Source organism: Astatotilapia calliptera, chromosome 7 (genome assembly GCF_900246225.1).
Source record: "Astatotilapia calliptera chromosome 7, fAstCal1.2, whole genome shotgun sequence".
Taxonomy (NCBI): Eukaryota; Metazoa; Chordata; class Actinopteri; order Cichliformes; family Cichlidae; genus Astatotilapia; species Astatotilapia calliptera.
Window position 1 is genome coordinate 60,682,156 of NC_039308.1, and position 15,767 is coordinate 60,697,922.

General features: G+C 42.5%; 1 protein-coding gene across 1 annotated transcript; it reads right to left on the reverse strand.

Annotated features, from left to right (window-relative positions):
* Positions 1-518: 518 nt before the first annotated feature.
* Positions 519-9,265, reverse strand: LOC113026989 (fatty acyl-CoA hydrolase precursor, medium chain-like). The gene is made up of 14 exons (XM_026176356.1): positions 8,993-9,265; positions 5,270-5,462; positions 5,052-5,193; positions 4,687-4,820; positions 2,699-2,852; positions 2,510-2,614; positions 2,300-2,398; positions 2,021-2,164; positions 1,843-1,920; positions 1,608-1,755; positions 1,345-1,494; positions 1,185-1,257; positions 713-936; positions 519-609 (listed from the first exon to the last, which is right to left on the reverse strand). Exons 1-13 carry the CDS (start codon positions 9,072-9,074, stop codon positions 750-752), a joined length of 1,689 nt encoding a protein of 562 aa, XP_026032141.1. The 5' UTR covers positions 9,075-9,265; the 3' UTR covers positions 519-609; positions 713-749.
* Positions 9,266-15,767: the final 6,502 nt, after the last annotated feature.

Sequence of the window (15,767 nt, forward strand, 5' to 3'; positions counted from 1 at the left end):
AGTTTCTGCAGCAGATATGACGTTATTCAGCCAAACCATCACAGGACTAAAGTCCATTCTAGAGTCTAAACTTTAGGTTCACTCCAGGTCTCACTCCAGAACACTTTCTGCTTCGGATGTCCTGCGTACTTTGCCACTATCGTAATTCACAAATTCACAACTTTTTCTTGCAATCCTTTTTTTTCGTCGGCCTGTCTGAAAAGCTCAAAATGTGAATTTGGTTACAAGTTTACTGATTTGAGCACATGTTGTGCACAGGCTCTTGAACTATGATACAGTAATTAATACAAGTGCAGTTGTTTTTGTTTGCATTGCATTTCTCATGACCCACACAGATACAGAGGTGTTGACACAGTTGCTTAAGAGGACTTCGGAAGGTTGAATGTACACAACATGAAATGTTAGAATTAAAACATGAAAAAAAGGCATGTTGCATCTGAAAGTATATTCTAGGGAATGGAGTGCTAAGTTTGCAGTTAATACTAGCACAGGTCACAGACAAACAAAATGCTGCAAAATTGGTTAATCAAATCTTTTTATTTTATAAATGTTTTACAAAACCTATGTTTACAGCGCTTGATTTAAAATATCCTGATACCCTGGATTCAACTAAAAGAAACAAAAGAAAAAAACAAAATATTAATTTAATATTAGAATATGGATAATCTTCACAAGACCTTTAGATAAGGGAATTATGGTTTAGTGTAATTACTTTAAAATTGATGGAGCAGAGACCAGATGTGAGTTTTCTACAGCTCGCTGCGTTCTGCATTTTCCTCATGCTGTTTGATCTTCTCTGGGACGGTCTGAGTCAGGAAGACAAAGCGCTCCTTCTTCAGGTGCTGAGCAGTTACCTGCTTTTTTAAACCAATCGCCAGGTACTTTTCTTCTGCTCCATACTTTGGCCAGTGGACAAGGTTGTGCCCATCAGGAGATCTAAACACATATACATTTGTTATTAAGTTCGCCTCTGTCAGTACGCCCCAGGGTGGCTGTGGCTACAATGTAGCTTGCCATCACCAGTGTGTGAATGTGTGTCTGAATGGGTGGATGACTGGATGTGTAAAGCGCTTTGGGGTCCTTGGGGACTAGTAAAGCGCTATATAAATACAGGACATTTACCATTTACCATTCAGTTATTAAAAGTGTGAAGTGTGAAATTTACAACAGTTGGAAATTCCTACCCTGTGCGAGCAAAGTTCCCCCAGTAGCTCATCATGATCTTGCTCAACTGTTCCTCATCCTCAGGGCACGGATCTAAAACGATCATGTTGCAAAACATATTTTTCACACTTGGAAAACAAAACAGATCGAGCACTAAGGCAGATTTCTATGTTATCTTACCGGGTAACCTAACATGGGAAGTTGTGAAGCAAAATCCCAAAACTGTAAAAATTTCATCTCCGTGGTCAGTCCTGACAAAGCTCGGCCTTTTCTGCTGCAGGAATTTGGGAGGATGTTGGTACTCATACAGGTATACAGGAGCGCCTGCATCTGGAATTTGATGAATGTGTGTGATATTTGTTAATGAAAGTGTGTCACAGTAAACATCAAGTGTTGGGTTTTAGGCAGATTTGTATAATCTTTTATTAAACAAATTAAATTACCTCTGTGAGCATTAGCAGCTTTGATCGCTGGAATGGTGAAAAACAAATCTCCAAGCATCTCAGTGTACCCATCTCTGTTTTTCACACGGTCGTCACCATTTCCGATATATTCATCAGCTATCACATCTCTGAGAAATGCTGCTTCAGGCTTAAAGAAATAAGCAGCACATCAATCAAAGAAGCTCGAGCAGGTCGGGGACAGTAATATTGTAACATCAAGTGGTGTCTGCCTTACGTCGGGGTAGAAGAAGGAAACCATGTTCAAAAGAAATTCCCGATCTAGTCCTTCTGTCCAGTTTTGGGGAGCAAAAAACTGAGGAAATACCAAGCCAAATTACTTTTTATCTTTGCTGTTGTTTTGCAATTTTAAAATTATATTGAGATCTTTATTCAGAAGTTTCTGCAACACTTACTGATACAAGTATCCATCCACCTTCATCATTATTGACACCAGTCATGAATGGAACAGCATGGAGTTCATGTTTACGAAACAGCTCATCCACAGGTTTAGTCAGGAAATGTCCATCAACATTTACTTGAAATCTCAAATTTGGATCCTTGAGAGAATTAAATATACAAAAGTAAAAGATGTGATAGCATGAACAGAGCTGAGGGAGAAATCAAAGGCTTCAAAGAAATATTGTAGAAGACATAATAATCATTCTCTATCATGTTTGCACCCATTACCTCACCTGTGTAAAACCCACTATAGTATCAATATCAAGGTTTCTCATGCAGTCACTGATCTTCTTTGTGCTTTTGAGACTGCAGCCAGATGCGTTTGCAATTGCCTGAGGTGAAATGGCAAATATTTGTCAAAACAATTCCATTTTAATATTCTCATTATTCTGCAACAAAAATGTTTTTAACCCTCCAAAAAAGGAAGAATATGGATAATTAACCTGCGCCATTGGTAGAGGATCATTTGCCACAAGTACATTCATTGCAGCTGTGCCACTCTCAGCAATAGCACGGTGAAACAGCCCATCAGACAGTGGTGACAGGAGCTGGTGATTCAAGTAACACATCACATATTAATTTTTGTTCTAGAGTGAAAAGGTTTTTTTAAAGTTCCTTTGACTGTAGATTACCAGAAGAGACACGCTCACTCCACCAGCAGACTCTCCAAATATGGTAACTAATCCTGGGTCTCCTCCAAAGTTGTGAATGTGCTGCTGGATCCACTTGAGAGCTTCAACCTGGTCCAGGAGGCCAAAGTTCCCTGAAATGTGCTCATCTCCAGTGCTGATAGAACAAAATGTTATTTTTATAATGTATTTTCCCTGATTGAAACATCTTTTTACAAGACACTTCTATTCATGTGTTATTGACAGCAGCTAGTAGAGGATTCTGAAAACCACTTTTGCATTCTGTTTGTCCAGTTGGGCAGTAGCTGCATATGCCACTTCCACATATTTGCTGAAGCTGAGTGACACGGTAAGGCAGTAAAAAATTTACCAAGCTATGTTTATACCTTGTGATAAATAAAGCAAACTTTCAATTTTTTGTCTTATAAAATCAGATAAAAACACAGAAAAACAAAACCATAGTATGTTCTACTTTCATAACTTGAGTTCATTTATATTTCCATGGGTCCAACATCGAGGGAACAATTTACCAGGCCTGGGAAAGGGTTACTATGGCCCCAATGCTTGAACAAGGGAGATGGGAGGCACCGTAGGGGTTGGGTACAGTGTGTGCCAGTGGCGATCAAGGATGGAGACCCTGGGAGACTGATGCCCACTACTAAAGCTGGTGATGGAGACATGGAATGTCACCTTTCTGGCGGAGAAGAAGTTTCAGTTAGTGTGGGAGGTTGAGAGATACTGCCTAGATATAGTCAGGCTCACCTGAAGGTGTGTCTTTGGCTCTAGAACCAGTCTTCTGGAGAGTCTAGTAAAAACTTGTGTGAGAGGAATTTAATAAGGCCATGAAAAAAGACTCAGATCTTATTGGAGCAATTCTGGAACACTATCAGGCAGCTCAGGAGGGGAAAGGGGTGCTTTACCGACATTGTGTAAAGTGCTGGTGGAGTGCTGCTGATTTCAACTGAGGATATTGTCAGGCGGCAAAAGGAAGCAGGACCTCCTTTCTCTCACTGACATGTCTCCTGTAGCAGGAGCAGAGTCTGGCGACAAGTGGGGCACCTAATGCTTAACCAGGGGAGAGTTCACTGAAGCAGTTAAACAACTCCTTGGTGGCAGGGCCCCTGGAGTGGATGAGGTTCGCCTTGAGTTCTGTAAGGCAATGGATATTGTAGGACTGTCTTGGTTGACACGTCTCTACAATGTTGCGGGGAGATCAGGGGCCATACCACTAGACTGGCAGACCTGGGTTGTGCTTCCCATCTTCCAGAAGGGGGGATAAGACAGTCTGTTCCAATTATATGGGGATCACACTCCTCATCCTCCACAGGAAATTTTATGCCAGGGTTCTGGAATAGAGAGTGTGTCAATTAGTCGAACTGCTAGTACTGGAGGAACAATGTGCTTTTCCTCCCGCTCCTCCCGGGTGCGGAACACAGCTCTTTGTTCTCTCGAGGATATTTGAGGGTCTATCGCAGTTTGCCCAAGCAGCCTACATGTGTTGTGTTGACTTGGAGAAGGCCTTCAGTTAAGTCCTTCAGAGTATTCTTCTGTGAGAAGCTTCAGTAGTATGGGGGTGTGAGGCCCATTGTCATGGTTCATTCTGTCCTTATAGAACTGTTGCAAGAGCTTGGTTTGCATTGCTGACAATAAATCGTAATTGTTCCTCGGGGGTGCTGGACTCCACCACGGTTGCCCTTTATCACAGATTCTGTTCATAATTTTTATGGACAGATTGGTGCTGTGACAATGAGCTTTCTCCCAAGGGTGACTGGCCTCTCTCTTAGAGATGGGGTGAGGAGTTTGGACATTCAGGAGGGGCTCAGAGCACTCTTCTTCCAGATCAAAAGGAGCCAGTTAAGGTGGTTTAGGCATCTACTAGATGCCTCCTGGATGCCTCCTTGGTGAGGAGTTCTGGGCTCCCAGTGTTCCACTAGGAGGAGGCCACGGGGCCGACCCGTTGGAGAGATTATGGATGGATGGAGTTTATTTACCTGAGAAAACCCAGAAGTCCCAAGCGATACTGGATCAGAACCACAACCACGTCCTGGTAAGCAGCCAAGGCAGAGCCATCATATGTTGAAGCTGATCCCAGCGTAAAGCCCCCACCATGAATCCAGACCATGACCTAGAAAGAATAATAAAAGAGCTTTCCATCAAAGATTAGAGGATCTTTTGGAGTCTCAGTCAAGCTACAAAAACTAATCTTTAAGAATTTAAACTTTAAACAGAGAAAACTGTAATGTAAACTTAAGTTTACATTTTAGATGATAAAATGTGCAATTGAGTTCTAAAGATGGGTGTCTTTACTGAGATTGTGTTTTGGCATCCCTCAAAACCTACAGCAAAAGATTCTTACTGGGAGCTTGGCATTATTAGCTCTTTTTGCAGGAGTGTAAATGTTGAGGTAAAGACAGTCTTCAGAGATGTCTGGTATTTCTGCCAGCAGTCCACCGAGTTTATCAACCAGATCCAAAACAGCTTCTTTAGACTGAATGCACCTTAAAGAGAGACAATGCTAATTTTACAAATAAAGCCAATAATTCCTCCAAGTATGTTGAAGTTCACATTTCTTACATTGGTGGCTGTTTAGTGGCATCTCTTACTCCTTCCCATTCTTCTGCAGGCTGAGGTGGAGCCAGTCTCAAGGAAGGGCCAAGGGGTGGCTTGGCAAATGGGACACCCAGGTAGGCATGGACGCCAGTCTCCTTCCCTTTCACACTCACATACTCACCTTTCAGGCTCCCGAGCTTTGTGTGGACTGCAGGTGCTGTCAGGATATTAGAAATGACTGAAAATCTTAACCTAAAACTTTATATTTAAAAAGAATTGTTGATCGAGCTACAGCTACAGAGACATGCCTGTTATAATGCACATTTACTGTCATGGCAGTGTTTGGTTTTTTTTGGTTTAACATTACTTGTTTATTATTGTTCTTGGTTTTGGTTATCCTTTTTCTCAAGCTCTCAGTAATTTTAGTTCTCCCTCCATCAGTTTTCATCTTAACCTGTGTTTAGTTTCTGTTCCCGTGTCCCATGTTCCCTGTCTCTTCCCAGTCAGCTGTGCCACCTTGTCAAGTCTGTGTCTTCTTGCCTGTCTTGTGTTTCCTGTTTTACTTTAATAGTCTCATTGTTTTGAGCTTTGCTTGCCCTTTGTCTCATTATATCTGATTAGTTCCAGATGTGTGTCCCTCCTGTTTCCCATTCACTCGTTACTCCCTTGTGTATTTTAACCCTGTGTTTTCCTCTGTCCGTTGTCGCGTTGTACACCCTCTTTGCTTTTTGTTACCTCAGTGCGCCTAGGAAATTCCTAGTTTTCTTATTTCTTGTTTTCAATTGGCTTTTCTGTAAACCTGTAGAATTATTTCCTAAGGGCTCAAATTGTGGTCATAAATATTTTGTATTTTTAAATCAGATGCATAGTTGTGAACTGAGTTTTGTAACCTTGTAAACAAAAATATCTGAAATTTTTATGTTTTTGCATCTATACATGAGAATTTGTGTGTATGTAAAAAAGATTTACACAAGTTACAAATTTTTTATGTTAAGGTCTGGTTACAGATACAAAGCCATAAGCTATGTGTAGAACTCTGTGCTCAAGTTCTTTGGCTGTGTGAGTTTCAACTTACTAGTTTGAATTTTGACTTTATTTTTCTTTCTTTCAGCTGATTGGTCAATGTCATGTCAATCACAAATTTAACATTCCAATCAGAGAACAGATTGTGTTTGAAGGGGTGCTTTACTGAGCTTCAGGTCCTGGAAGGGAAGCTGGAGGATCTCTATATGAATATCCCATAAGGTTCATACAAGCTAGGTCTCTTAACTTTCAATAACTGTTGAAAGGATAATTTTGTGCTATACCAGAAATATCTGGTATAGCACCAGATATTTTACTTTAGTATGACTTTAACACAAAGTCAGGGCTGACCAGGGACCATTGCTGTGAGTCACACTGAGCAGAATAAAGACCCTTTCACAACGGAGGCACTCATGGCTAACTAAAGCTGGGCACACACTGTACAATTTCTGGCCCATTTTGAGCCGTTTTTCAGTCGTGCGACCGTTTTGGGGATGGGCCTGAATTTCGCCTTAATCGTGTGTTGTGTAGTATACATTTGGTAACGAGAAGCGACTAACACCTCACAACCAGGTCCCGATCATCAATGGTCACAAGAAAATCAAACCTGTTCGAAATCCTGTCGCCCCTCGTGAGGGTGTCAACGCAGCCTCTCACACTGCACACGCACAAACAGAAACGAAAGTGGAAAGACGTAGTAGCACGACAGTGCAGCGTGTGATCTGGACTAGAGATGGACTGATCCGATATTACATATCGGTATCGGTCCGATACTGACCTAAATTACTGGATCGGATATCGGAGAAAAATAAAAAATGTAATTAAATATCCATTAAATATCACGAAAGCACCTCACAAAACTTGCAACACACCGTAACTCACCTCAGAACATTAGCAGTCGGAGCAGTATGCGTCACGTGATAGAGCGGCTGTGGCATGCGGGACCTGTCGGTGGTCTGGATAGCATTTGGAGCTTCGCTAGCAACCTGGCATTTCATCTCCGACAAAGTTATCCCCGAGAGAAGTAAAGCACGTGTGTAAGTCCATCTCTGAATGTTTGTAAAGCATTCCCACGTTAAGCTTAACGAGCGACTGCCTCTCGCTCTCCGGCTGCTACTTCAATCGTGAAACTGCTTAAATGATCAGCTGATCGGCTTTTCTGTCGCGAGTCTGTCTCTCTTGTTTGTTTTTGGTCCACTTTGCACCAGAAAGAGGAAACCAGCGGCTGAACAACAGCAGCACGTTTAAGCTTGATAAGCTGTTGTTAGAATTTATTTAATATTACTTTCTACTCCAGGATCTTTTTCTACGTAGCTGACGGCTGGTAACAAACACAACAGAAGTGCTCCAGGATGCTAGGCGCAGTGTTGAGCTTTTGTTACCTACTGGCTACACAAGTCAGGAAGTACCGACGACCGGATTTGGTGTGTGGTAGTAACAGGTAAATGAAATTTACTTTTCAATTATTTGAATATATATGAGTGCCTGTGTATAAATACACAAACAATACACATATGCTTTCAATTGTGTAATTTTAGTGATCTAGTAGCTCTGTTTTGGAAGTTCAGTTAACGCTAGAAATGCATTTTGGAGTTTGTACGTGCTTTGTCTCTAGGGGCCACCGTATATATTTATTTATAAACATATATAAATAAAACCGCGTTTGTTTTTTTTTACATTAGTAATTCATTCTGTGCATAATTTTATATTGTTGTTAATAACAAATTAATTTAAGCAACAAAACAATCTGAAGATCCGGTTGGGAGTCGAAAGACCCGGCTCTTTTTAGTGAGCCGAGCCGAAAGAGCCGGTTCTCTAAAAAGAGCTGGAAATCCCATCACTAGAACCTGCTTGTCTTTTCAAAACATGTTTCTCTCTGACATTATAACCTCTACAAGAGTTTGTGTTGTATTATCTTCAAATGTTCAATAAAAACATGAATCGCTCATTCATAAAAAAGAAAGCTTTGTAACTATCCCAACTAGTGAAGAGTGTGTCATTTCCGCTTATCCTTTTCAGGGTCGCGGGGGGCGCTGGAGCCTATCCCAGCTGTCATAGGGCGAGAGGCAGGGTACACCCTGGACAGGTCGCCAGTCTGTCGCAGGGCTGTGATACTTCATCATTTTTTTTATTTTTATTTTTTTTTAAAAAAGCTACTGGCTCACATGGCTCTGTATTTTTTTTTTTGCCATAAACTTCCTTTGTTGTGTATTGTGATCCTGAAAAAGAAGCAGAGTTGACCATGAAATCTGTTTCTGTTTATTCACCGTCGCTGCAATACTCAATTTATTCCTTATCAGCATGAAGTCAGCAGAAAGATTTTTTTTAAAAACAGCCTTTTTTGCAAAATGAAAATAATAACAATAATTAAAATTTGCACGGTCCAGTCTTTTAAAACCGTCGTCTCACATGCTTGGTTCTTTGCTATCGTTCACCTTTGAACAGAGTGAATAGCCTTTGCAGGTAAAATGTCACCTGGACTTAGAACACAAAAGTTGATGTTTAATTATCAGCTTTTAAAATGACTATTGCTGCCATAATACCGTTGATTACTGATTGATTAATATTGTCAGATTTAAACACTAGTTTTTCAAAAAGCAACTCGTGCAAAAAAAGGAAAAGAAAAACATGTACTACATGTAGGTTTAAGGAACACACGCATTACACAGAAATTAGGAGATGTCACAAAGACCATTTTGCTAAGAACTGTTTTATCCTACTTACCCTGAAGATCTGCAACAACAACAGCACAGAGGAATGAAGCGGATACCAAGAAGAAGAAATTGTGCTTTGCATGCAACTCCATGGTCAGCTCTGTGGATTGCGAAACTCCGCGGATTTTTCAAAGAGACAGAGGAAGTGCGTCCTCATATGAAGGTTTCTTCTTTTCTCTTTGACAAAGAGGAAAGGGTAGTGTCTCCAGCAAGATATGACATTGTTGTGTGGTGTTAGTTCAGCAAGTATTACACACACACGCAGGTAGGAACAGAGGATTACCGGAGTTGACTCCTTTCTTTATTTTTCTTTTTTTCTTCTCCAAAACCACAACCAGAACAACATACTCACTAGCGCCCTCTAGCGCTTCTGGTAAATGCATCTACAGAACAAATGCAATAGTATGTGTGGACACAACATCTCCCCCTTTGAACAAGGACTTCTTATGTGAACCTGACTTCATCATTCTGATGTATGTCACCTAATACACTTTTAACATATTTCACATTACTCAGTAACATTCACTTTCCCATGACAAAGTCTTGGGTCCAGCAAGGTGGGTTCCTCATCCTGGTGGGTCTAAGCCTACTATCAGACTCAGAGTTAGATGCTAGATCAGTTCCTGGTTTATGACAGTCCATTGTTGTGTCAGAATCAGTACCTGCGTTCAGCTCTGACAGAGCCGATAAGTGTGAGGCGTTCCAGGTCCGTCCATCATCCAGCAAATAAGTGTTTGGTCCTTTCCTTGTCATGACAGTCCTTGGTTTGGAAAACTTTAACTCGCCTTTCTTTACCTTCCACGGCTTCCTAACCCGTACCTTGTCACCAGGCTGAAAGTTGGATGGTTTGGCGTGTCTGCGAGCATCAGTGTATTCTTTCATTTTCATTTGCTTATTCTTAACTCTTTCGCACATGGTATGCCTCTCTGTCTGAGGAACAGGTATATCCATTACCTGTAACTTTGTTCTCATTCGTCGTCCATGGAGCAGTTCTGAAGGGGAAACTCCAGTTGTTGAATGAAGGGTTGCTCTGTAGTCCATCAGGTAAGTTCTCAGGAACGATTTCCAGGGTTGTCCTTGAATCGAGGCAGTCTGTAGGCAGTCTTTAATGCATCTACTGAATCTCTCAACTTCCCCATTAGCTCTTGGGTAATACACTGAGGATCTCAGGTGTTGGATTCCCCTGCTTTTCAGGAAGTCAGTGAACTCAGCAGAGAGAAATTGAGAGCCATTGTCACTTATCAGTGTCTTTGGATTCCCTTCACGAGAGAAAACTACAGAAAGGAATTGAATGATAGTAGCTGCATCAGCTCGGGGAGCAAAAGCTACTTCAGGCCACTTGCTAAAGTAGTCTACCAATGTGATGGCAAATCTACAGTCAGAAGGGGCTATTTCAAAAGGGCCTATGATGTCCACAGACACCTTTTCCCAAGCAGCAGCTGGTAAAGGAATGGGTTGGAGTGGAGCATCATGGGTGACAGCGGACTTGTCATTCTGTCTGCACGTTGCACAGTTCTTTATCAGTGTCTCTATATGACAATCCATTTTGGGCCACCAGTACATTTCCCTCAGGCGTTGTTTGGTACGGACGATGCCTTGGTGAGTTTCATGAGCTATATCAGTGAGTTTTTTCTGCAACGACTCAGGCACTAGCAATCGATGTGTACCTCTGATGATGCACTCGTTCAAGACCGCGAGTTCATGGCGGATTGGGAAGTACGGCTGTAAGTCAGGATCCAGTGACGTCTTCCTAGCAGGCCAGCCTTTCTGTATCTGCACACGGAGCTTTGTGAACACTGGACAGTCTTTGCACCCTGACTGGAAGTCATCCTCAGACACAGCACTCAGATCAGTGAGGATGGCTGCAACTGACTCCACATCCTCTGCACATGCCATGTCTGTCTCGGAAAGTGGAAGCCTAGAAAGACAATCAGCAACATGGTTCAGTGACCCAGTTCTATATTCCACTTCATAATCAAACTCCAACAGGCGAGCTGACCATCTGGCTATGCGTAGACCAGCTCTGTTATTGCCCTTAGTAGTCAGCAGTGTTGTCAGTGCTTGGTGATCTGTTCGTAGGAGGAATTTTCTGCCCCAGAGCCATGTGCGCCATTTTTCAGCAGCCCAGACGCAAGCTAGAGCTTCCTTCTCAACGATTGAGTATTTCCTCTCTGCATCAGACAAGCTGCGAGATGCAAATGCAACAGTATGTTCTGCATCATTACCGTCAAGTTGAGTCAAAACAGCACCTACACCGTAGTCTGAGGCATCTGTTGAGACTATGGTTGGCTTACTGGGGTCGAACATCACCAGGGCAGGGCTGTGCACGATTAACCGCTTGACTTGATCAAACGCTGCTTGAGCTGCTTCGTTCCAGTGGAATGAACAGTCCTTACGCAGAAGAGCTCTCATAGGTTCAACAACAGTCGCGTAATTTGGCACAAACTTGCTGTACCATGCACTCAAGCCAAGAAATGAGCGCAGGGTTGCAGGATCAGTAGGGGGCGGAGCATGCAGGATGGCAGTGACATGAGAGTCATCTGGCAGCAGACCTTCTGGACCGATCTTTTGACCCAAAAAGCTCAGAGTAGTTTGACGGAGTTGACATTTGTCAACATTGAGTTTCAGTCCTGCATTGTTGATTCTGTGTAACACAGCACGCAAGTTGGCCTCATGTTCAGCTTCTGACGTTCCGTATATGATGACATCATCAAGGTAGCATTGCACCCCTTTCTGGCCGCGTAGGATTTGTGTCATCATCTTTTGGAAGGCTGCAGGTGCTGAACTCAACCCATAGGGAACTCTGCAGTACTGGTAATGTGTAATGAAAGCAGTGAGCCCTCTACTCTCTTCATGTAGTTTCAGCTGATGGTAGGCGGATTTAAGATCCAGGGTGGAGAACATGACAGCCCCACGCAGCGCAGACAGTATGTCCTCTATCAGTGGCAAGGGATGACTGTCAGCGACCACCGCTTTGTTAGGTTCTCTCAAATCAACGCACATGCGTATGCCACCAGTCTTCCTTCTAGTGACTACAATCGGGGAGACCCATTCAGATGCATCAATTTTCTCTATGATGCCATGTTCCTCAAGGTTCTTGAGTTCTGCGGAAACAGCATCACGGACTGACAGGGGTAAGCGTCGAAGTTTCTGCTGTATTGGCTTCACTTCAGGTCGCACCTTCACTTTATGTACAAAGTCCTTTGCACATCCGAATGTAACTGGAGACTCACATTCCTGTTTACCTTGAGTGGCAGAGCCGAGGTTTGCTGGAGTGCAGCACAGACCTTGGGACTGTCAAGAACTAATTGTCCCCCTTTTATGTGTAGCTGGAGGGCAGTCACCAAGTCCATTCCCAGTATGGGTGTTCCTGTTCTCACAATGTAGAGATCTGTGGAGGCACTCTTGCCATTGTAAGTAATGTCAGCTCTAAGACACCCTAATACATCCAGTTTCTCTTTTGAATATGTAATAAGCTGAACAGCTGGATTACTTAACTTAACTGAGCCAAAATTTGTGCTGTAAACATGTTCAGGCAGTATGGAAACACCAGACCCTGTGTCTACTAGTAGCTTAACAGTGCATGCCTGTGCAGTATTTGGTACAGTGACTGCAACAGTGCACATCAATTTAGCCGGATCACCACTGACACAATTGTCAACAGTTAAAACACACATTTCAGGAACAGTCACTTCATTAACAAGCTTATGAGAAGATTTACACACTCTCGAAAAATGTCCGATTTTCCCACACGTATTACATTTGCAGTCTTTTGCGGGGCAGGATTTATCATTGGCTTTGTGATCAGCTGAACCACAACGGTAGCACGTCGGAGCTGTATCCGTTTTTTTAGCTGCTTTGTATTTTGGCTTGCGCATCTTCTTTTGTACTTGAACAGCGGCAACAGGCTTTGTTTCACCGACAGCAATGGCCTTTGCATCAGCTATTGCAGCCTCTGTACGCCTAGCAATTTCCAAAGCTCGATCGAGCGTCAAATCCTCCTCCATTAGCAGTCTTTCACGTATACGAGCATTATTTGTCTTCTCTACAAGTTGATCCCGCAACATTTCATTCTCCATAGCCCCGAACTTACATTGTTTCACGAGCTCACGCAGTGCTGCAACGTAGTGATCTGTAGACTCACCGACAGCTTGGGCTCGTTGCCTGAAACGGTATCTCTCGGCGACAACATTGACTTTAGGATGAAAGTACGTTTCCAAAGCCTTTACGGATCCCTCGTAATCATCCGTAGCGAGTGGTAAGGCGCTGTAGATTCGTTGTCCCTCCGTTCCCAAGCAGTGAATGAGCAGGGCCCTCTTCCTCTCCGTAGCAAAGTCATTACCCCCGATCGCCAGCAAGTAGTTATCGAACAACTTTTTCCACGCAGCAAATGGAATTTTCGGTTCGCCCGGTGTTCCAGATCAACTGGCGTTTAGATCAACTGGCGTTGGTCGAACAGATGTGTGGCAGTCTTGCGTTTCAGTAGCTCCTACCGACAAACCAGCAAAAAAAACGGCAAATGTGTCACCTGTGACACTTGTGAGGTTATCTCAAACACACTCCGTCAGTCTTGATGCTGTTGAACAACAAAATGTTTAAAATGTGGCGAGTTTACCTGGTGATATCCTCATGCGCGACGCGATCGCGAAAACAGCAAACAAGTAACACCACGCCGATGTTGTTCACAGGACAGCAAGAGTAAACGATCGGGAGACTCTTGTCGTCGTTATCGTTCCCCTCGCACGGTTTATTTCTCCGGTTTCAGCGTTTTTGCTTCACAACTAAAGCGAGCAGTTTACTTTGTGTGCACTAACATGGAGTCGAGTCAACCAGCGCCACCTCTGGCCAAGTGCCACAGCCTACAGCCAGATCAACCTGTGACACACATCTGCACCACGTTTGATTTCGTTTCTTGCACAACACATTTGTACCTTTCAGTTGTGTCTGTTTGTGCGTCATGCAAATGAACCTTTGAAAAGAATGAAATGACACCAATATTTCACTAGTGTTGTAACATCACATGTCGTTAGCGTAGTCTGTCTGTGTCTTTTCTCTGAGAAAAAACATTTTAGAGTTGGTTGTTATATACAGTCTGTATAAGTGTGGTTAATCTAATAAACATTTGTAAGGAGATGGCAGTTACTGTGAATGTACCGCAGGTGAATAGTAATAAACAGTCAGACAATGACTCTGACAATCTCATTCAATCTTGCAGACTGAATGCACCTTCTGTGGAAAGTGGTACCACACAGTGTGTGTGGACTTTCCCTGTGCAGAAGGCGACTACAAATGTTGTGGGTGCTAAATAAACAGTAAAAAGTGATCCCTGTTGTCTTTGCTTACTGATTGTTTTTAGTGTTGACAATCCACATTGCTGCCATTGCATCTTTCAACATGTTTGTGGGTAGATTTGAATGTACCAGGGGTAAGTGCAGCCACTCAGCCTCTACTCAATGTCATCATAGCAGCAGGTGAAGATGTGTCACAAGTTAATCTAGTAGTGGGCTATGGTATTTGGCCACAGATGGCAGCAGTGGACTGACCTCCATTTGAAACTGCTCTAGCTGCTGTGTGATAGTGGATCTGCTACAAATTGAAGATCATAGGCAAGTTTTGGAAATGAACCCTTGTATTATGTTGAAGAACAAAAAAATGACATTGATTTTGTTGCGGGTCATTTAGATCCGTACTGTGTAAATCCACTCAGAATTGTTCAAAAACTGCAATGAAACAATAGCAACTTTATTTCCCATCAGATAAACATGTAGAACACAGACATACAACAGTTAGACTTTCCATAACTATTTTAGGAACAATTTGGTTTTTCGTTCTTACAAACACATTTCTTTTGAACTTGCCCAGCGTTCTCAGTTTTTCAATGCTCAACATTTTCAATTTTGTCCACATGATGGACAGAATGTAACTGTGTACTTTCTGCAGATGTACTTCTTGCATTTCTCACAATACGTGCTTGTTTTAAAACAGGAATCTTCCTAACTAAGATTTAAAACAAAAGATTGCGTCTCCTCCAGTCTCACAAACAGATGACAAACCAAGCGACACACCTGAGTCACTGACTTTATATATAACTACCAACTCTCCAGCCATGTTGATGGATTGCCTATATTGGCTGGAAATATTAATTTCCAGGGAAAGGACACAGGCAGATGATGCTTACAGGATGTGATGTGACGACACTAATGAAATATCGATGTGTCATATTTGTCCAAGGTGTATTTCATTGTTATGGGAAAAGAGAATATCAAAATCATGATGACCAATTGGAGTGGTGATTTCTATGACTTTGTGTATATAATTTGGAATTTTGTACAAATGTAGGCCAATAAGGAATATATGATATCATTTCATTCATTTCAAAGGTTTATTTGCATGACGCACAAACAGACACAATTGAAAGGTACAAATGTGTTGTGCAAGAAACGAAATCAAACGTGGTGCAGATGTGTGTCACAGGTTGATCTGGCTGTAGGCTGTGGCACTTGGCCAGAGGTGGCGCTGGTTGACTCGACTCCATGTTAGTGCACAAAGTAAACTGCTCGCTTTAGTTGTGGAGCAAAAACGCTGAATTCGGTGAAATAAACCGTGCGAGTGGAACGATAACGACGACAAGAGTCTCCCGATCGTTTACTCTTGCTGTCCTGTGAACAACATCGGCGTGGTGTTACTTGTTTGCTGTTTTCGCGATCGCGTCGCGCATGAGGATATCACCAGGTAAACTCGCCACATTTTTAAACATTTTGTTGTTCAACAGCATCAAGACTGAC

Excerpts from the sequence above, each read along its gene's own strand:
- LOC113026989 (XM_026176356.1), bottom strand. The coding sequence starts at position 9,074 with ATGGAGTTGCATGCAAAGCACAATTTCTTCTTCTTGGTATCCGCTTCA. Across the intron at positions 5,463-8,992 it reads TGTTGTTGCAGATCTTCAGG|CACCTGCAGTCCACACAAAG; the intron begins GTAAGTAGGATA and ends ATATCCTGACAG. Across the intron at positions 937-1,184 it reads GGGAACTTTGCTCGCACAGG|ATCTCCTGATGGGCACAACC; the intron begins GTAGGAATTTCC and ends ATATGTGTTTAG.